General features: G+C 45.3%; 1 protein-coding gene across 1 annotated transcript in view; it reads left to right on the top strand.

Moving 5' to 3' along the window:
- WDR82 (WD repeat domain 82) overlaps positions 1-21,207 on the top strand; it is a 183,153-nt gene that overhangs the window by 84,608 nt on the left and 77,338 nt on the right. The window contains exon 5 of the mRNA XM_069644000.1: positions 4,585-4,701. Coding sequence (XP_069500101.1) covers positions 4,585-4,701 — 117 coding nt within the window. The remainder of the gene's footprint in view (positions 1-4,584; positions 4,702-21,207) is intronic.

The following is a 21,207-nucleotide window of genomic DNA, read 5'->3' as shown; positions in this document are numbered from 1 at the left end:
CTCTTCCTCTTGCTCGTCTCAAGATGAGGCGGACTCAGATGGCTCTTCGGAGTTCTTGGCGTCAGGCTGTGGACCCGGATTCCAAGCTGATGACGATTCCGGCTTCCATGAGAGTGGACCTGGAATGATGGGCCTCTCTCAGCAACCTGTCAGTGGGTACGGGGTTCAGGATACCAGCCCCTACGGTGACTATCGCAACAGACTCTTCCCTTCGGGGGTGGGGTGCAACTTTGGATCTTCTTCAGGTCTCTGGTCGCCTCAGGACAAGCTCCTCCACATAAATCTAGAGCTGCTGGCGATCTTCCTAGTGCTCAAGGCGTTCAGACCGATCATTGCCAACAGTGGTCCGCATACGCACAGACAATGTGGTGTCGATGTATTACATCAACAAACGGGGGAACCAAGTCTCCCCCTCTTGTGGACCTGTCCATCCAGATTTGGGAGTGGGCTGTACTTCATGGTGTTTGGCTGCTTGCAGTGCACATCACGGGCCAGCTGAATGTCACAGCGGATGCCCTCAGCTGGTGGACAGTGGTCAGCTACGAGTGGGAGTTGAAGGCAGAGGTCCTCTCATGGATTTTCCAGCTTTGGGGCACACCGGAAGTGGTGAACAAGAAGCTTCCTCAGTATGCCTCCAGAGGGGGGCTGGGAGCTTGCTCTCTGGGGGATGCTCTCGAGATTCCATGGCACAACATGAGAGCTTATGCCTTCCCTCCTCTGCCTCTACTTCACCGAGCAGTTTGCAAGTTGAAGAACTCAGTGAGCTGTTCCCTTCTACTCATAGCCCCGTGGCGGCCAGCCAGGTTTTGGTTCTCAGAACTTCCAACACCTGTCGGTGTATCCGCTGATCAGGTTACTGGTGACCCCCGATCTTCATCAGGGGGAACAGAAGTTGTGGCATCCCTCCCCACAATCGCTCAGCCCTCCCCACAATCGCACAGCTTGGCGGCATGGTGCCTGAGTTCAAGTCTTCAGAACACCTTAACTTGTCTGTTGTAACATGCGTATTATCAAGGCAGCCAGAAAACCCTCAACTAGATTCCAGTACAGAAGCAAATGGCTCAGGTTCTGTCATTGGTGTTTAAGCAAGCAGTTGGACCCAAGGAGCACTACAATTGACACGGTGCAGTTCTTTGCATCCTTTTTAGCAGAATCGGGTGTCCATGTTCTGTCATGCAGCATTTACCTTTCAGCAGTTTCTGCTTACCTTTCTATGGACCAATGCTCTTAATGTCTAACCCAGTGGTTAAGAGGCATTTTGTAGGCTTGATACGCCTCTATCCTCCAATGCATAGTATGCACCCGTCGTGGGATCTAAATGTAGTCCTGATGGCATTGTGCCATAAGCCTTTCGAACCAATGGCCACGGTGGACCTCCAGTACCTATACTGGAAAGTGTCCTTTTTGGTTGCCGTTACGTCAGCAAGGCGGGTGAGTGAGCTCCAGGCCTTGTCGGTGGAGCACCCCTTTTTGGTTTTTCACAAGGATAAATTAGTCCTACGGACAAATCCTGCTTTCCTGCTGAAGGTGTTATCTGAGTTCCATCTGAATCAGTCGATCTCCCTGCTGGTCTTTTTTCCAAACCCTACCTCAGAGGCAGAAAGGATTCTGCATTGTCTCGATGTCAGAAGGGCTCTTAAGTTCTATCTGGATAGAACATCCGAGCTTTGGAGTTCTTCTCAACTGTTTGTGACCTTCGGTAACCCTCAGGGTATGCAGGCATCTAAGGCGACTATTTCTCCTTGGATCGCCGCCTGCATTACGGAGTCTTTCACCGTCCAAGGGCTGAAGCCTCCTAAGGGTATTCATGCTCACCTGGTGCGGGGCAAGGCAGCCGCGGTTGTTTTTCAGAAATGTCCCCTGGGAGTCCATTGCTAGGGCAGCTACTTGGGCCTCCCCATCTGCTTTTTGTAAGCATTATTGTCTTGACATGAGCTTAAGAGATGATGCTCAGTTTGGTCAGGCTGTGCTGAAGAACCTGTGTCAGTAAGGGGTATTTCCATCTCCATCCAACCGTAGTTCCTGTAAGGAGTGCTTGGGAATCTCCCATAAGTATGGAGGAAAGGGGACGGGACTAGGAGTAAGGTGGCCACTACGGTGAGTAACCTGGTTATTAGAGATGCTGCTTACACACTTCCTACACCCTCGGGTGACTTCACTAACTAGGACAATAATAGCATTTTATATATCACTAGTACACTGTGGATTCAGAGGTTTGCTCAAAGGAAAGGTTAAGGGAAAGAAAAAGGTTAAACGGGTTCTTAAAGCATGTGAGCACTTTCAATCTTCTAATAGTCTAGATAAAAACCTTTCCCAGCAATATTAAACACCATGTATCACCTATGAGGGACAGTAAGTACCAAAGTCAAATGGATTAAAAGTCTGCAGGGAGCCAGGCAAGTCAATTGGAGCTCAGTCTATGGTGCTGAGGCACTTCTTGGATTGTATTTTTGTGTTGTATTTTGTTATTTATATAGCACTCTTTACCCACTTGTGTGGCCTCAATGTGCTTTTTCCTTGAACGCCCTTGGTGACCGTAGTCCATGTGGTTAGATTGTAGGGGATTAGCTTAGATGCGTGTGTGCATGTTTGCCATTCTAAGACTTGGGTGGCTGGCAAGGCTCGATTAAGCAGCCCAGTAGCGGTCAGACACGTGGGTGGGTGGGTGCTCTTGAGGTTAGAGATAAATAACTTTTGTTGGGAGAGTATGTGAGGCAAGATATACCGGGTTGTGGTCGCTGTATGCTAGTTGCAGAGATGTTGTAAGTCAGGTGTTTCAGTCTGGATGGCTATGTGAACTAGGCCGGATGTGCTTAGCTGTAGACTTGTTCTATCGTGCATGAATGTTTTGCTGCGCTTGCAGCCTGTGTCCACGCTAGTTGTGTGAGCAATACATATCTTAGGCTGCAAGAATTGCTTGTTTGTACATGTCTGGAGTTGAGTCCATCGGCTAGAGTAACTGAGGCGACCTGACAATCCAAGTTGTGTAAGGTACTAAACGCAGCTAAATTTGAGAATCCTGTATAGTGGGAGAGAGGCCTACACCGAACAATGCAGTTCGTGTGCAATACTAAAAACAGCGACCTAACAATGCAAGTTGTGTACTGGACTAAACCCAGCTAGATTTGAGAATCCTGTATAGTGGGAGAGAGGCCTAAACCTAACAGAACAGTTGCATACAATGATAAGCTAGGCTAGATTTGAGGGTCAATTGAATAGTTGAGTACAGTGCTATGCACAGTTAGATTTGAGAGTGTGGGAGGGAGGCGTTGGAAAATGATCAGTGTTTTAAAGAAGTTTGCTTAAGCTGCTAGGATTCCAGGGTAGAGTAATTGCTCTACTCCCAACCCAGGCCGCTTCTACCGTACTGGTCCTGGTAGATGCTGGCTGACGGCTGGCTACTGGCTTCACCTGCAGACACACCTTGGAGCCACTTGCAACAAGTTCCTAACTTATGTTTCTGGGGTTCATTGCACACACTGCTGCCATTTGAATGCCCGGAGTTAATTAGCAGGGGTGATTGGTCCAATGGACTGAAGTACCCTGAATTCAGCGTGCAGTCTATTCCTGGGGTTCTGTGCTTCGAGCATACAGGGGGAGCCACGTGTGCAAGGACACTTGTGTGCAGGTCTGTTCCTAGGGTCTGCGTGAGCATACAGAGAAGCCACGTGGGCAAGTGGTGGTGTGCTTGTCTGTACCTAGGGTCTGTGTCTTGAGCATACAGAGGAGCCACATGTGCGGGTCTATTCTAGGATTTTGTGCCTTGAGTATACAGGGGAGCCACGTGTGCAAGGATACTTGTGTGCAGGTCCATTCCTAGGGTCTTTCTGAAGATAGTAAAAGTCTTGCACAAAGTTTGTTGGAGTTTGTCTCCGGGTTAGTTGGTCCCACTAACCAAGGGAAGATGTCCCTTCCGGAGCGTCTCTTGTCGATCAGATAAGATTTCAGTATGGCAGCAGGGCTTCACCGTGCAATTCAAAGGTCCAGGAGGATGCAGCAAGCTTCTTGTTTACTATAGAGCGTGACGGATTTCAATAAATAAATGGTTGGGTTTCTCTGGGCATGTCCTTTTGCAGAGATCTGTAAGGCAGCAATGTGGGCATGTTTTGTAACCATTGCTCCCACAATTCCCTTCAGGTAGATGGTTGGAGCTTACTTAATTGAAACCACCCAACATGCTGTCGCCTCCTCCAATACTTTCTTTTAGTAACTTGTTTTTAACAAGTTGGGAAGGAGGGCGAATTCCTGGACTTAAAACTGCCTCCATCGTGATGCACACTGTCCATAGCTTTCCCTTTTCAACTTCCACACAGCCATCTTTGTGCAGTGTCATTGCACTACTGCTTGGTGTACAATTTGGTGATTGGGCTACTGGATCCATTTATGTGGGGGAAGTGGGCTACCTGCACACCCGATGGCAGTATCATTTACTTGGAAGTACACGTTCTTTAGCTAAATTGTGCAGCATTTTATGGGCAGTTTTCTTATCTGGCCTGCTTCATATGGATACCCCACAAGTTGTGCAGAACTACATACCAAGTACCTTAATCGCCATGAATGTAATTCTTTAAATCCTTTTCGCAGGGCCTAATGCATCTGCAAGGGAAGCCTGTGTGCTCGTTTGATCCAGAAGGACTTATTTTTGCTGCTGGTGTAAATTCGGAAATGGTCAAACTGTATGATCTTCGCTCTTTCGACAAGGTTTGTATTGTGATGGTACCCATGCTTGTTGAATATTTGAATGCTGGGGGGTTTTCTTCCAGGAATAAAACTGTCTTTATAAAATGTACTTTTGATTAAAGAAATATTTGGCTAGTGTACTGTTTGTGGGTGGGGGTTTGTGGGATCGGTTCTTGCACTTATGTAATAGGACTGTAAAATCCAACTGGTTAGATTTAGAGAAATGCGGAGTCTGGAAGGAATTTCCTTCTGATAACCCCAAAAATAAGGGTTCAACAGGCGGCAGCCTGAATTGTATAAGGCAATGGTTGCACAAATTCCTATTCCCAGCCTCCATAATGAATGTATACTTTACTCCCAGAATATAGCAGGAGTAAAAGAGAAACTAGCACAAAGATGCATAAAATTTGAGTAGCAACCATGGGATGATACTGCTGGAAAAAAGTGTGCTACACGATAAATGGATCATTTGTCGATTCAAAATTACATGACTGACCAAGTAGAGGGATCAGTACATAGGTAACATGAGGATTGCCAATACTGATTCAACAGGTGTCGTCCACAAGCATAGAAAATAATCTGTGAATTTACATATTCCATTAACTCCAGTATTAAAATGCCTGGACTAAGGAGTGTTGACAAGATTATTAAAGAATAGAATCTAGGCTTTGTATGATTGCCCTTTTTCCACTCTGACTAGGATAGAAAGCAATGGCTAGAATGTTTGAGCTACATCTCCCCCTGCTTTTGGGATTTAAAGTAACTCTGGAACCAAGCTGTGTATATTTATGTAAATTACGTTGATTAGAGATCCTAGCAATGGGAGGCATAACCTCAAGTTGAAAGCTACTAGCCAGCCAGCCACAAGTCAATCACCACCCCAATTCTAAACATACAAAACACACACCCTTTCTTAGTCTCCAAGAGTCCAGTATGGCTAGTGGCGAGTGCAAATATTGTAACCCTGCTAGCAAAACAAGGTAATGCACCCTAATTGCAAGTAAAATGTTTGTAGAAACGTTTTAAAATGTTTTTTAAAATGATAAAGTTCGTGTACAATCTGCAAATGGAATTTGGGATAAAGACCATTATTTAAATGCAAAAGGGGATTTTAAAGTGGACCATGGGGGTGCTGAACAATGAAATAAGAATATTGCTGGGTTAACTGCCACCATAATGGGCAGGGGATGACTATACTGACCAACCCAAACTAATCCTATTCTCTGTTAGCTGGTTGTCAGATGCGTCCAGCCCAGTTTGGATAGTAATTCTATCTTGCATTTAGCCTGAATGTGAGTCAGCCATATCGGCCATTACTATACTCCGTTAACCACCCCACCTGTCTCATTACCCAAGATCCTACTCCCAGGCATTCAGCCTACTTGTTGCTTATTTTACTCCACTTGTATAAAGTAGCCCTTCTTATTCTAGCCTCGATGTGTAAGGTTACCGTACGGTGCTTCAAGCCAATTGGGTTAGTTAGCCAATTTACATTTTGGGCAGAATTGTCAATATTAGCTTACATCAAATTTAGACAGAACTGTGAAGATTGGCCCCATCCAGACAGTTATTTGGCATTTATATAGCGCTCTATGTATCATTGTTATGACCTCAAAGCGCTGGTAGGTTGAATGCCCTCGGGACCACAGTCCAGGTCAGTCGTGCGAGTAGGGTGCCTGGGTGCACAGATTGCGTGCAGATGCAAATACCTAATGGTAGATGCATCCTAGCATTGGGTGTGGTGGTATTTGATATCAGTTGAATGTGTGCACTCTGGAGGGAGTTCACCAAGACTAGGTTTTGGCTGCGTTAGGCCTGTGAAGGACGCTTATGTGTGCAGTTAGACCCGAATTTCATGGGTATACTGCGTTTTATCAGAATATTGAGGTGTTAATGGAGTATTGTTCGGATGTGAGCAGCTAGACTGCTGAATTGGTCGAGAGGTGTAGCTGCGCTCTAATTGTGCTGCTGTACAGTAGAGAACGAGCATAGTGGTAGGAGTGGTGAGTGTCTGGCTCGGGTTCTCATCCAAAGAGATCGGTATTGTTTTGATTGCTGCTTTGAGTAAATCTATTAGTGACTTAATAGACTCTTTCGGTGGCATCATTGCTCCTGATCGCATTGAAAATTTGTCATCGGGTTGTAGGTCACCTTAGATGGTCTCTTCGGTTTTATGGCGAGAGCCAGGTTTATAGAGCTTTGTGGAAGGTCGTGTAGTATTGGGTGTGTCGAATGAGTGGGGAGTGAGATCCACAGTGTTGGGGCTAAGGTTGAGAAGGCAGCTCCTCCAATCCTTACAGAATTAGAGGTTGGCATCACTAGAAAGAGGACAGTGCTTAATCTTAGGATGCAAGAAGGGAGGTAGGGTTTTAGCTAGTCTTGTATGTACGTTGGGCCGGTCTTGTGCACTGCTCTTGGTTAATCCAAAGGGTCTTTGTGGCTTTTCATCGAACTGGGAGCCAGTGCAGTGTTCGAAGAACGGGTGAGACATGGGCTGTGTCCCAGGGCGAGAAGGAGTTTGGCGGCAGCGTTTTGGCCTCTTTGGAGTATATTGAGCTGATATGCCGGTGCTCCCAGGTAAAGGGAGTTGGCATAATCCAGTCTCGACATTATAGACAGAATAGCAGAGAGTCTGTTGTGGTACGAGAGATAAGGAAAGATGCGTCTTAAGATGTTTGAGGTGGTTGTGACAGCATTTTGAGACATTATTGATCTGGCGGGAGAGGGTTAGGCCAGAGTCCATCTTCCAGCCTAGGTTTTTGACTATATCGGAGGGGGGTGGTGGTGGGCTGGGGGAGGGCGGGAGGGGGCATGGAAGTGGATGTAGGAGACGGGAAGTATTGCTGCATACCATGGTTTTGTCGGGGTTCAGGGGGAGGTGGTTACTTGTAATCAATCGGTCAATATCAGACAAGCTTAAAGGTCAGGAGGCGGGTCGTGTTTGTCTTGGGAATTCTTAGGATGATTTGGGCATCAGCTGCGTAGTTGTAACAGGAGAGGTTGCATGCGCGGATGATTACTGTAGAGTGGTCAGATAGAGGTTGAAGAGCAGAGCAGCGTTCGCCCTGGGGTACTCCAGTATTCAGTGGGCGAGCAGTAGAGACAAAGGGGTGAGAGAAGGGCGATTTGTTTCCTGTTGCGGAGGAAAGAGGCAATCCATTTGAATGCTGAACCACAGATTCCTAGGGAATGGAGGCGGTCAAGGAGGATTGGAAGGGTAATGGTGTCAAAGGCTGCAGAGAGCTCGAGGGGAATCTGTGCTGCGCAGCCCTCAGTTTGCCGTGACCTTTAGACCATCCCAGATCGAGATCAGAGTGGTTTCTGTACCATGTCGCGGTCTGAAGCCTGATTGTGCGATGTCAAGGAGTTTGTTGGATTCTACAAAGGAGTTGAGCTGGGAGTGTGCAGCCCGGTCAATGAGTTTAAATCTGGTGTTGGATATTGGCCGGTAATTCTTCGGGTAAAGGGATGCTTTATTTAGAAGTGGCTTGACATGTGCTATTTTAAAGGCTTCGGGGAAGATGCCAGAGTTGAGTGAGTAGTTTAGTATGGTTTGCGCGTGTTCTCCTGCGCAGATAGAGAATATTTCCTTCAGGAGAGAGGCGTTGCAGGGGTCGAGGCGCAACCCGGAAGGTCTGCAGGCTGATAGTAGGTCACGGAACCCGTCTCTGGAGAAAGCTTTGAAAGAGTCAAAGGTCAGAAAAGTGGGCATCGGTGGAGTGGATCCCAAAGGGGCGGTGTAGGGTAGGGGTTGAACGAGGACAATTTTGTGTTGAGGGTTGCCATCCAGCGCAAGGGAGTCGCAGAGTGACTTTGTGGGAGTGGATTGGGCAGAGGTGCAGGTCGTTTTTACAAATTCAGGGATTATCGTGTGGCGTTCTTTGCTGTTGTTGCCACAGTTCAGAATTAGTTTATTGTAGGCTTTTTTAGCCTTTTGAATCTCGGATTTGTAATTATGGTGATGGAGGGTGAAAATGGATCTGCTGAGATTGGTTTTAGATGCTCGCCATTTGCATTCAAGAGTTTGAGTCCTCAGGTGGGGCGTGAACCATTTTGGGAGGTAGGGGGGGGGCGGTCGTTTGTGTGAGGTTGCGGAGTGCAAGGGGATGAGAGGAATTGGTGATTCCTTAAGTCTGGAGTAGATGGTAAAGGGTCTACCACAGGGCAACGTTGCAGAAGGACCGAGTAGCAGGGCTTTGGTTAAGTCGAGGGTGGGGGTACCTTGACTTTGTTCCAGCATTTGTGATCAAGGGTGGTGGTAGGGGGGGCTGTAGGAGGGGGGGGGCGCGTTGGGGGTGTGGATAGAGAAAGGGATGGCAAGGTGGTCTGTCCAGATAGGTTTGGAACTGGATATATAGACCAGTTCATAGGAGCTGAAAATCGCATTGTGTGTACCCACCCGAGTGGTTTGGACCAATGGTATGTTGGACGAGGTTGAGTGCATCAAGACTGTCCACCAGTGGGTGGGTCATGAGGTTGTTGGGCATATCAAACCAGATATTGAAATCTCCCAGAAGAGTAAGAGATGGGTGATTTACCTGAATGGTAGCTATTGAGTCAGAGGTTGTTGTTGACATGTCTGTCGTATCCAGGGGGGGGGGGGGTCTGTAGATGAGTAGTAAACTGTACCAGAAGGGACTCACAGGATACTTTGCATGCCTGGGATTCGACGAGCGAGCTGGTGAAATGGGGTTTGTGGAGGATTGCCACACCGCCACCTCACCTCTGGAGGGTCTATTGAGGGCGATAAGCGAGTAGCCAGAGGGGAAGGCCTTGTGCGCGACTGGAACACAATCTTCGGGCAACCAGGTTTCGGTCATAAAAATGGTCTAGATTGTCAGAGAGGTCAAAGATGCTGTCTGTTTCTTGCAACAGAGCGGGCATTCAACGGGTGGTTTTCGTGTTGCTCATCGCAGAGCGTGTTCGGTGGACATGGGTGCCAGTTGAGGAGGCGTATGTGGTGGGATCATTCTGTGTGGGTAGAGACTGGCTGGGGGTTGGAGGTAGAGGAGGAGCTGGATGTCTGTCTTTTGAGTGTTGAGTGAGAGGGTTACGTCGATTGGGGGGGGAGGCAGGAAGAGTAGGTGGGCGATGGTAGGTATGTGAGATAAGGGGATCAGGGAGATGGGAAGGTGGTGAGTGGATCGCTTGAGGTGTGGTGGTTTAGGTGGGTTATTTCTAGTTTTGAGTGTGGAGGCCACTCAGGGTTTCAGTGTATTTGATGGGAAGTCGCGAGCAAGGGGGTGGAGACTGGGCGGTGTGGGGGGAGGTGGAGGGTCTGGTGTGAAAGTAGGGCTGGGAGGTTGGTCCGATGGATAAGTGGTGGGGTATGAAAGCACGAGGGAGAGGACTAGACCCTTTGGGCTTTTTGTGGGTTTTGGTGCCATACTGTGGGAGAGGGTAGGCGGGTCAGATGGGCATGGGGTTGAAGTGATCCTTCTAGAGAGGACGAGATGCGGCCGCTTTCAGGGAAGGGATATGAAAGGTGCGGGTCTGTGGGTGGGGGGGTCTAGTAGGGGCTCAGGGGCAGAGGACGTCATGAATTGTAAATATTAGCTTGTACCAAGCACTAAGGAATTACCATCACTTGCTCCTCGCGTAGAATTGTGAAACATAAAAAGGCATCGTACGTATTTTTTTCAGGGATAGGAAATGTGATGCACTAGATGGAATTTTCAGGGGTGGGGACGTGAGGGGTGGGCTTTGTGATGCTCTTAATTTTATGGGGTAGAACGTGTGGTGCATTCGGATGAACTCTCAGGACTTTAACCAACAATCCGTACTTAACTCATGCATACACCTCTCCTCTCCATCTTGAGTTCAACACAACCATACCTCTACAGCACCACAATCCGCACATACTTTGCAACAAAACAAACCACACAATCTTGCAAAACAAACAGCACAGGGTGGCCAATTTCGGAAAATCGCATTTATGCTCAAGTGTTTCCGAACTGAAGCTGCCAACAGCACCTCTCAGCTCTCTTGCTCTTTTCCTGCTCAATCCTACTAACCGCCACCCTCCTTCCTTGCATTACAGATCCGTCTGATCACCTAAAGAACACACAGGTGGCAACAGTGCATGGTATAAAAACCTTAAACATTAACACAATTAATTTGTGCTTTCTGTGAGCACTGCAGAGATTTGCAGACACGGAAAAATCCCAAGCTATTTTAAGACTGAGACTATATGCTCCAAACAACTGGACAACACGAAGTGAAAAATGTAACACTAGTCCTGTATAATGGGATTCAGGAGTTGCTTTCTTTTAGGCGCTTTTTTCCTCTGACTTCATGGAGTCCCCCAGGACACAGGATACGATTTTGTAATTAATATTTTTACAATTTATTTTTTATGGTATACAATAGTTCCCTTTTGCAGTGAGTATTGTAGAATGTAGAATTTGAACTCTTAATAACTTTGGTCCTAGTAATTCAAGTAAATGGAGGGGCTGTTAGGCAGAGTTTGTATGCATTACCCTTTGGGACCATTGCATACACAGACTACAGGTGTAAGCAAAACCAACCTTTGGTATATGTCTACTAGTTTTTGGTAGCGGAGCTGAGCAGCCAGGCTTAGCTTAAGAGGGAATGCGAGCTGTAATGAGTTTACACAGAGGTCTACAATTACAAGTATTCAAATAGACTCTTACACTCGAGGTTTCTTGGTCAAACACTAATTTATTCAACAGTTATAAAACAGTCAGTGTATGGAGGCAATATATATCGCACACATCTACTTCAGTACTTAAGATTCTGAGGCATTGAGCAAAATGGCATTCAGACTACTTTGAAGTAGTAGCAAAAAAAGCATAGGTTAACACACACTATCTTCCAATAGTGCTGGAGGGGTTACCTAGTATCCCCTATGTCTAGAAAATCATGTAGCAGTCCCCTGCTAGCCTTTCCTCTCGAAATGGCTGGCAGTGGTTTTACAGCCAACTACCATTTTTCCCGACCGCGAACACCGGCAGTGTTAAATCGCAGGAGCCATGTCTTTCAAGATGGCGCCTCAGCCTCGTTTGTTTAAACCGGTCCGGTCTTCTTTTTTTCGCCATTTCTTTTTTTGCCATTTCTTTTTGGAAAGATCCTTCTAGAGTTTGACTCTGCGCGCCACATTAGGTTTGGTCCCTTTGTTTCTATGCCTTTGGCAGGCTTCAGGACTGAAGACCGCCTCTGGTGCCTGAGTGTCTGGGGTGGGCAGGAAGTGAGGGAGGTGCCCGACACTCCCTGTGCTTGGTCTCCTAGGAGACCCAAATATACTCTGGCGTGATTGGTTGGCTGACTGTCCGGCAAGGACAGCCACCCTACTGGGTGAGTGGCAGCTAGGCTGGAATGGGAGGAAACTGGATAAAAGGCAAGTCAATTGGCTTGGAAGGCAGTCGACCACTGGAAGAAAGAACCGAAGATGGTTCCATGTCATTTCATCGCGGGATGTTTTTTTGCAGAGTTTTTTACAGCGATTTGTTTTTATTTTTTTATGATTATTTAGTTAATGAGAAAACCCATCAATTTTTTTTAAAATTATTGGAGTTACAGCTCCAGCCCCCTCTAGAACCCCCCTACCCCCTTATTTCGGTAAAAAAAAAATTTCCCCAGAAAAATTCAGAGAAAAACCCTGTGAAAAAACATCCCGCGATGAAAGGACATTGTACCCCGAAGACTAGCTGCAAGAGGAATGGCTGCTACAACTACTGGGCCGTTGGTTTGCCTGGTGGAGCCCTGCTGCAGGTCCGAATCGCCAGAGAAGCCCTTAAAGGTTGACTTGGTAAGCCACCTGGACACCATTCTCGGAGCAGGTTGTATTTTCCAGGAAACCGAATAACCAGGGAGAAGGACACCAATTTGTGTGCTTGAAGAAAGCTACTGGAATCGAAGAGTTGCAAGTTTGCCAGCTTTGTGACCAGTCCCTGTGCAGTGCAGCAGTCCCCGACGCCCTCCCTCTTGTCCACACGACTGAGGCTCAGGAACAGAAGTCTTCAGCTGCGTCTTTTTCTTCAAAATAAGGTACTGTGAAAACCCGACCGAGTGAACTTGCCTCTCACTGCGAAGGTTTGTGGAACTTTGGCAACTTGCAGGCCTAGTCAGCTTGTGACCCTACATATGAACCTTTCTTCTGTGAACTAAACCGTGGCAAAGACTTTTCTGTTTAAGTACCAGAACCGTTTTTACCTATACAAGACTCTAGTCCATTGACTTTGGCCTACCTGTTACATTAAATCAACTCCTCTGGTGAACTCAAACTATTTGCACTGTTTAAGACTAACTGTAATATTCGTTTTATTAACTAATGCCTTTTTGCTCCTCCTTCAAAGTAGCTTAAATGTTTAAAAAATGGATAGTGTGAAGTTTTGTGGTATATTTTTGTGATATTGATTGCCTCCTTTTAGTGAATATTTTCTAACTGTGTAATAAATTAAGTGTTTTACCAAGAAACCTTGAGTACAAGAGTCTGAATACTTGTGATTGTAGACCTCTGTGTAACATCATTACAAGCTCACATTCCCTCTTGATGAGCCTCGTTTCTCAGCTCGCTACCAAAAACTGTGTGGTACAGACTTGTACCAAAGGTTGGTTTTGCTTGCACCTGTAGTCCTAGTTGTGTCTTGTGGTCCCAAAGGGTACTGCATACAAACTTTGCCTACCACTGTTCAGCTGCTTGCTGGTGAAATATACAGTGTACCTTCATTATGTACTTGCCACTAGCCATTGGTGTGCTCGGACGAACTGAGGGGGCAGCTGACATCTTGTGCCTGGTTAGACTTTTATAGTTCCTTGGTGGAAGTAATGACAGTATGAATGTCTGCTATGGTCCATGTCTACTACCTTGTACTTTTGAGTAGTCTTTCAATTCCAGCTCACCCCCTCTATATCCCACCTTGTGTCCAAGTTAAACTACTGTGCCTTGACTAGTTTTACATTGCTGGCCTTTATTGGTCCGGTGAGCCTGTTAATACTCCTTGAAGTTGTATTGCATGTTTCCAAGTGGTGCAGGCATGCTGTACATCATTCCAGTCCATTCATGGTTGGATAGCTGTTGAAATGGATTTTCAGAAAGTGCCTGGACTAAGCGGTCTGAGATGCCATCCTATTATAGTGAACATAGATTATAGTAGCCTGACTGTCCCAAACCCCACATCCTTAAACTGACGAAATCCCCAGGAAAGTCAAAGGTTTACTCTGGAAAGGGCTTCCGTGTATGGCTTTTCTGGACCAAAGAGCAGCAAGGAGGCCAACGGACAGTGTGAAAAAGGCATATAACGGCCGAGTATATGGTAATCGAAGCATTGTGTTCAAATGTACAAGTGCACGTTCCAGCCAGTCTTGAACACGCATCCATTTTCTTTTTTATTAAAAATTATTTGTTTTACAAAGTACCCGTTATGCACTTTTTTTATTTGTAGGGCGCACCAAACCCTTAAATAGCTGGGCGCACAACGTCCCAAGAAAACCTACAGCTTAGTTACAGATATACATATAGATGAAGTTACATATGTAGTCAGGTACAGAGAATACAAGTGCTAGGAGGTAGGGTGAGGTGGTGGCATACATGTAAGACATATCGTGACATTTGTTGGGTCTAGTGGTCATTAAGTCGTAACCAAGTACGGGTGTTGCGCCTGAAACTGAAGTAAGACTGATCCCTTCTGATCTCTACTGGGAGTGCATTGTATTGTTGGGCTGCTTTTACTGGGAAGCTGTTGCCTCCTGTTTTTTTTAGTCTGGATGTGGGTATTTGGAGACGGTAGGAATTGGATGTCCTGGCAGGTCGTGTGGAAGTTTTTCTGATTATTCTTTCCTTCCAGTATCTTCCAGTATGGAGGGGCTGCATTGTCGAGACATTTGTAGGTTAGTGACAGTTTTAAGGAGGATCCTATCACTGATTTTCAGCCAGTGGTAGTTTCTCCTAGCATTAGACATATGCTGTCTAGTAGGGAAGTTCAGGGCCGTTCTCAGCACGTTGTTTTGCAATGTCTGTAGTTTATTAATTATGTATTTGTTGGCTCCTAGGTACAGTGCATTGCAGTAGTCCAGTTTTGATAAGATGAGGGCATTGGCTAGGATAATGCAACTAGTTAATGAAAGGAAAGGTCTACATGCTCTAATGAGTTTGCCAGTGTAAGCAGTGGATGAGGCCAGGGAGTTCACCTGTTTTTTTTAGTTAGTGTGGAGTCCAGATGGAAACCAAGTGTCTTCACTTCTTTGGCAACTGGAATTATGTTGCCATCAATTTTGAAGGTGTTGTGATTTTGGCTCTTTATAACAAGGAGTTTCTTAGAGGGTACAAGGTCCCTCTGCAATGGTAGCCTTGGGGACTGACTACTGCTCCCAAAACATAAAAATATTTGGTCAATCACACAATAGTAAAAAGGGGTCGGGATCCATTGACTTCAATGGAGGGAATGCGCCGGAATGCAGCAAAAAGGAAATTCTCCCTAAGACTAACTTTTGGAAAGTCACAGATGCATTCCTTTAAGCTAAAATACATTACTCTGCAATTGGTGGTCTTCTGGAGTGGAGAATTGGGTTTTCTCTTTGGCACAGCGTACATTCTATTTATCAATGGTGAACTCAAACGTGCGGAGGTTCTTGGCAGCACCCAACATGCTCACTAACTCCCGAGGTCTTGGAAGGGGAAGTGCTCTCTCTATATATCTATCATTCAAAAACAGCCGTGGCCACAACTTAATCTGCCATTCTGAAGTCCCTGATTTTCACACTTTTTCACTCCTGTGAAAGTCAAGTTGACCAGGCTGTTACCTTGACATAGGAATAGAGGGGAAAACTGCTGTAGCAGTCTTGCTCGCCTGCAGTTGCTGGAAGGTCTGGTCTGGTGAGAGTTGGTACCTGCCTTGACCACTATGGAACACATTGGGAAGGCGGCTAACTCTTCCGTCATACAGATTAGTGTTTCAGTACTAGTGATGAATGCCCTACCTCTAAATGTGGAAGCTTTTTCTTTGAGTTTTCCCAAATCACCAGATAGTTCACCTCACCTTTGGGAGCAAGTTGGTATAGTCCAGCCAATTTATTTTTTCAAGTAAGGCGCTGGGTCTTGCAACTTCTGACTCACACCTCCTGTACAGTAGTGATTTCAGCCTTTGAGGCCATCTGGTAAAACAATGGCTTGACCAAAGCCGAACCTGGCATGTGATGGTGCAATAAACTATCACTCTGCTTGAAGACCTACAATGTTCAGTTGGAGAGTGGGTTTCTTACCCTTTCTTCACCAGAGCCAAAGTGCTGTGAACAGGAAGGCCGAATAGGAGCTCAAGGAGGCTGCAACCAACACCCTCCCGAGGTACCACACTAAGAAAAACTGTAGGGTACCACACTAAGAAAAACTGTAGGGTACCCTACTTCTTTTCAGGGGTTCTCCCAAAGCTTCCGTCTTGCTCTTTGGAGGTTGGTTATACCTTTTTAACCAATCCATTGGTATATGTATGTATGTATGGTAGGTGATGTGGAAAACTAGTGCACGCTATGTTTATTCCACATTGCCATCATGTACTTGAAGTTGTTCAGCCGATCAGACACAACTACTTTAGGGAATCTAACTCTGGTTAAAACAAAATACCCAGGGGACAAGGGCCAAACAATTTCAATCCCTCATCTGCAATGGGAAATGACACAAAAGGTTCCTTGGTCTGGGTACCAGCCTTTCAAGTGGTGCAGCTCCTACAGTGGCCGCCTATCTGGCTCTCCATCTTGGGCCAGTAGAAAATAAAATAAGAGCCTCGCCTTGATGAACCGCAATGGGGACCTTGTGTGGCAATGTTGAGTAGAATTCTCATTTATTGTCCTAATTACCTTCAGCCTTAGAGACCCCCAGCTCTTTTGCTGGACTTTAGGACTTTTTATTTCTACCCTGGAGTGAGACCTTTCTCACACTCGTAGTTTGATCTGATTTGCTCCGTGTTGTGGAGTGTGACAAACTCCATTGGCATCTACTTTTTGTATGGTGACACACAGCACCTTCAGTGCAGTGTCAGAGAAGTCATTTAGATTTCTCTTAAGTTTTAAATACCTTATCTTGGTTGAACTGCTGTTCCCAAGAATAGTAAAGTGAAATTGACTTTACTTATGTAGGTCTAGCACACCCCATTGTATGTGGAGTGCTGGGGGGGTTACTTAGTTGCCCCTTTCCTACTTATTCATGTAACTTTATTTTTATGTTCCCCTCGCTACTTTTTCTTTTTAGGTTGCTTCAGCTGATTACATTTCAACCTTTCATTGTTTATATACAAAAATAATCTTATAACAAATATACATCAATTATCGTTAAAAACCCATCTTGTTTTCATAAGACTTGTAATTCACGAGAGAAATCGGGAATCTTCACTGCTAGGTCTTTACATCTAAATTGATTCCCTCTCTAAATCATTCTGCAAGTGTAGGCTTGTTAGATACATAACTGCATACATGATCGATTTCCTAGTGGCATGGAATAAGCAATTCCAAAGATGTTGTGCAGACATGTCTCTGTGGTCTTTGAGATAATGTTTAAAAAACATAATTTTCTTGGGACTCAATACCTCACAAGCTATTAACAAATGGAATAAAGTTTATTTCCCGCCTGCATGATCAGCATATCAGTACAGTTAACGGTATAATTTTACGTCTGAACAAAACCTCTTTCGTTGGCCAGAAGTTGAGCCTGAAGCGCAAAAAATCTGCACGCTGTTAACTCGGTGATTTCAATAAATATGCAGCTGTTTCCCCTTTTTTTTAAATTTTTTATAACAAGTGGATGTTTGTAATTTTTACACATTCCCTTGTATGTATCCAATCCTGGTCCCACATTTTTGATTTAGCCTTATCTGCGTTAGTTGTCAGTAAGGTAATGGATATATAAGCGTTGTTCAGAATTGTTTGCACTTCAAACCGCCAAGCTTTGGGAAATTTGTCATCAGATGTTACCATATATGCAGACAGTATATGAAACGGGCCATTATCTCATTCATGATAATTTTCCTATATAATGCACATAATTTCCAATTGTACATAGGTTTAAGTGATGAGCCCCAATTTGTATCCAATCACTGCTATGGGCTCAGATAGCAATGTTTTTTTCCCAATAAAGACTTTCTATTCCCGTCTTGGTTTAAGCCCTGTATAACGGCACTGGGGTCACTTTCATCTTGTAATAAGTTTATTAAGGGGCACGATTGAGAACTTGCAATACATACGCTCTATTAATTTGGTCAGTCGAAATTTCTTATCGTATAACTTAACATTTGGATGATGGTTACACATGTACCTATGGGCTTTAGTAAACAATCTGTATTGGAGTATTTTGTAAAGGCCAGTTAATTTGACTTCGCCGATATTTAATTGGTCCAAATTTAATTATGAGTGTTGTAGTATTTATTATAATACAATTTTCCTTTGCATATTGTTCTAAGGATCTTAACATAGCTCTCAACCTTTTCAGTGTTTTTGTTAGGAGGATCATATCATCCGCATAAAGCAGCCATTTAACAGATCCCTTTAATCTAGGAGAGTCAGATGTTTGAAATGAGAGGATACATCTGCAATAAAATAAAGAGCTGTCACGACCCGCTCCCAAAACCCCCTCTGGCAAACCCATTGGCCAGGTGGAGTCAGGACTCGGGCCTCTAGAGCCTGTCATCCTCTTCAAAAGCCCTCATGGGGCCAGTCCCGGCGCCAATGGTGCCAGGCTCATACACCATGAACAACCATGTGCTTGGGAATTACTTTATTGTATTGTCAGCCAACATGGAGGCATCCACATAACTTGATTACTAAGAACCAAGCTGTGTTTTGGGTGTGGCAGGCCTAGTACTACTTTCCCTGGTACTACTTTACCTGGTACTACTTTACCTGGGCTATATAAACCACACCCTGACTGCAGAACATGCTTCGTGTTACTTTGCAGCTTGCAGCGTGACGCTCACCGTGTCCAGCTATTACCTCGGAGAAGCAGAACCAGGAGACAAAAGGAACATCATTAGCAGCAGCATCTTTAAACGCTCGCAGCTACTGAGAACAGCTTCCTTGAATCTGCATGCCTCCCGGACAGAACAACCTGAAGGAGGAAGATGGAGGCAACATTAAAGAAAGCAGTAGAGACATTTACAAATTACAAACTGCTGAAAAGGCTTACCTGGCTGGTCGCCTCTCGGCTGGCACCACTCGACATTCCACTCGCCTGAAGAACACTGACCTACCAGGAGGGAAAACACAGGTTAGCAAAGGCAAGACTTCGCTCCGCATAGCGCTTACTTACCGCATCATAGCACTCTTAATGCACCATCATTTACCAGCGGGGCTCAACCAAGCTAGTTCGCCGCGCTGAAGCTCCGCATACATAAGGGAGAAAAAGACATTTTAAACCTAGAAAGCCTTGCAGGATAGCAACAAAACTAAAGAACAGCAATAAGACCTACCTGAACAATATCAAATGGGCCAGCGTCGGTGAAGTAACTGGACCGCACTCGCCCATGAAAGACAACGCACCCCTGCAAAGAAGGCAGGACTGAGAGCACACCTAATTCTACCACAAGGTGAGGAGAGGGCGCCAGAGGGACTGGAAGCATACGGGGGTGGAGGGAGGGTCCTCCTGTATTTTCAGGCAGAACCTTCCCCGCAGACCACATCAGGGCAAAGCTGAGAAACATACCAGCGAGTAACCCAGCTGGGTGGCGTCCCTGTGGATACCAGGTGAGCGTAACAAGAGCAGATGCCACTAGGCAACCTTGCTTGAGTCCATGTGACGGGGCCCCTAGGGGAACCTCGTGAATGCAAACGAGGCACAATCACCACACACAAACTGATGCGCCAGACACAAGGTTTCAATTCCCAAAATCTAGGGTTTATTGCAAAGCAAATAGTCTCAGTCAGCCGACTGGGTCTCATGTCCCGCAACATGTCACCCAGACCTCATGGGACGCAAGAGCCAACATTTTACATCAGTTACATATATACAAAATGACCACCATATTATCAGTAGTGACACACTCAAAACCGCCCATAATGTATATTCTTTGCAATGGTTCGATGATTGACAATGATGACAATTATGATGAATATGGTACCTTCAAAGACAGTTATTCAGCAACAGTTGCAGTCTGCGAGTGCAGACACTATTCTTTGTTACCAAGAACATGGTGCTCTTGTTCTGCAAGCAAGCTGTGTTTGTAGGAGGGACACATTACAAGCCTTACTATCTTGTGGTTTCTATTTGCGAGCTAGAGGTTGGCTCGATCTAATGGGGCCCAGGAAAGTGGGGCCGTGAAAGTGAGTATAATTCAAGCCATTAACTGTCTATTTCTACAGTTTCTGCCGCTCCAGCGAGACTAGCTGGCACCTGCATAGTGATTAAATGCCTTTCTGCTTACTTCCAAGGTCTTGTGAGGGAGGAAACCGGTGCATTGCTGTCTGGGCTTGTTTTTCAACATGTAACTTGCGGCCTTGCTCTATGCATGAGCAGAACGAAATAGAATTCACTTATAGCAAAGCCTTTGAACAGAAAAGCAAAGAGAAGCAATAACATAGGAACATGGTGAATTCTAGTCAAACAAAATGGACGCTCTTTGGTTACGCTGATGATGCTATACTGATGATGCTAGACGTATGATGCGGTTGTTTTTCGGCCAACATAATATGCTGTCTATGCTATGGTAGGGTATTTTTCTAGACTAACACACGAACAGTATTCATAGGGCTAGACAGCAACCCCTCGCGACTCGAACACATTTGAATGCTAGTGTTTGTATGGAATTCACAGATCCATTTGAGAATGTACCAAGGGCAATTAGCCTTCATACTTTAAAAAACAAAAAGCATTTCCCTGGGCAAAGAGTCCAATGCTGTGCAGAAGTCAACGAAAGCCGCATAAATCAGCTGCTTCCTTTGCATTTTCAATAATTGCTGTTAAAGTCTATAAGGTTATTGCAGTCCATAGACCGGAAATGAACCATGGTTGGAATGGGTCTCTTAATGGTTAGACAGCCACTTGTTGAAGTCATCTTGAACAAGCCGGGCAAATATTTTTCCTGGACAATCTCGTTAGGTTATCTGGTGGTAGGAAATAGGGTCATATCTAAGACCTTTTTTATATATGGGCAGAATAAGACTTTTTCCATAAAAATGGAAGGTTGTCTGTTTGCATAATGCACATAAAGATGTTATACAATATATCCGCCCACACATCTGGATTTTCCTTCATGTTATGTAAACCGTCTGGACCACAGGCTCTGGATGAGCTAATTTTCGAGATGCAATGGATAGTATCCTCTCTATCAAATGGAAATATATGCTTAAGATTTGTGAACTTAAGTTTGAAAGTTAATTGTGGATAAGGAGACGGTACACATTATCATAAGCCCTCCCAGCATTTTCTGTAATGGGATTCACCTGTGCTGACGTGTGGGTTTTGTGCAAAGCCGTAAATGGAGCCCAAATCCCACCAGTTGATTTAACTAATATTTGTGTAAGCATAAAATGGCCATGCTGCTGGTATTGCGTGGCACGCCTACTTCCTATCCAATTCTTATAGGCTAG

Source organism: Ambystoma mexicanum, chromosome 2p (genome assembly GCF_040938575.1).
Source record: "Ambystoma mexicanum isolate Mex_15411 chromosome 2p, UKY_AmexF1_1, whole genome shotgun sequence".
In the NCBI taxonomy this organism is placed as follows: domain Eukaryota; kingdom Metazoa; phylum Chordata; class Amphibia; order Caudata; family Ambystomatidae; genus Ambystoma; species Ambystoma mexicanum.
This window is presented reverse-complemented; position numbering and strand designations above follow the sequence as displayed.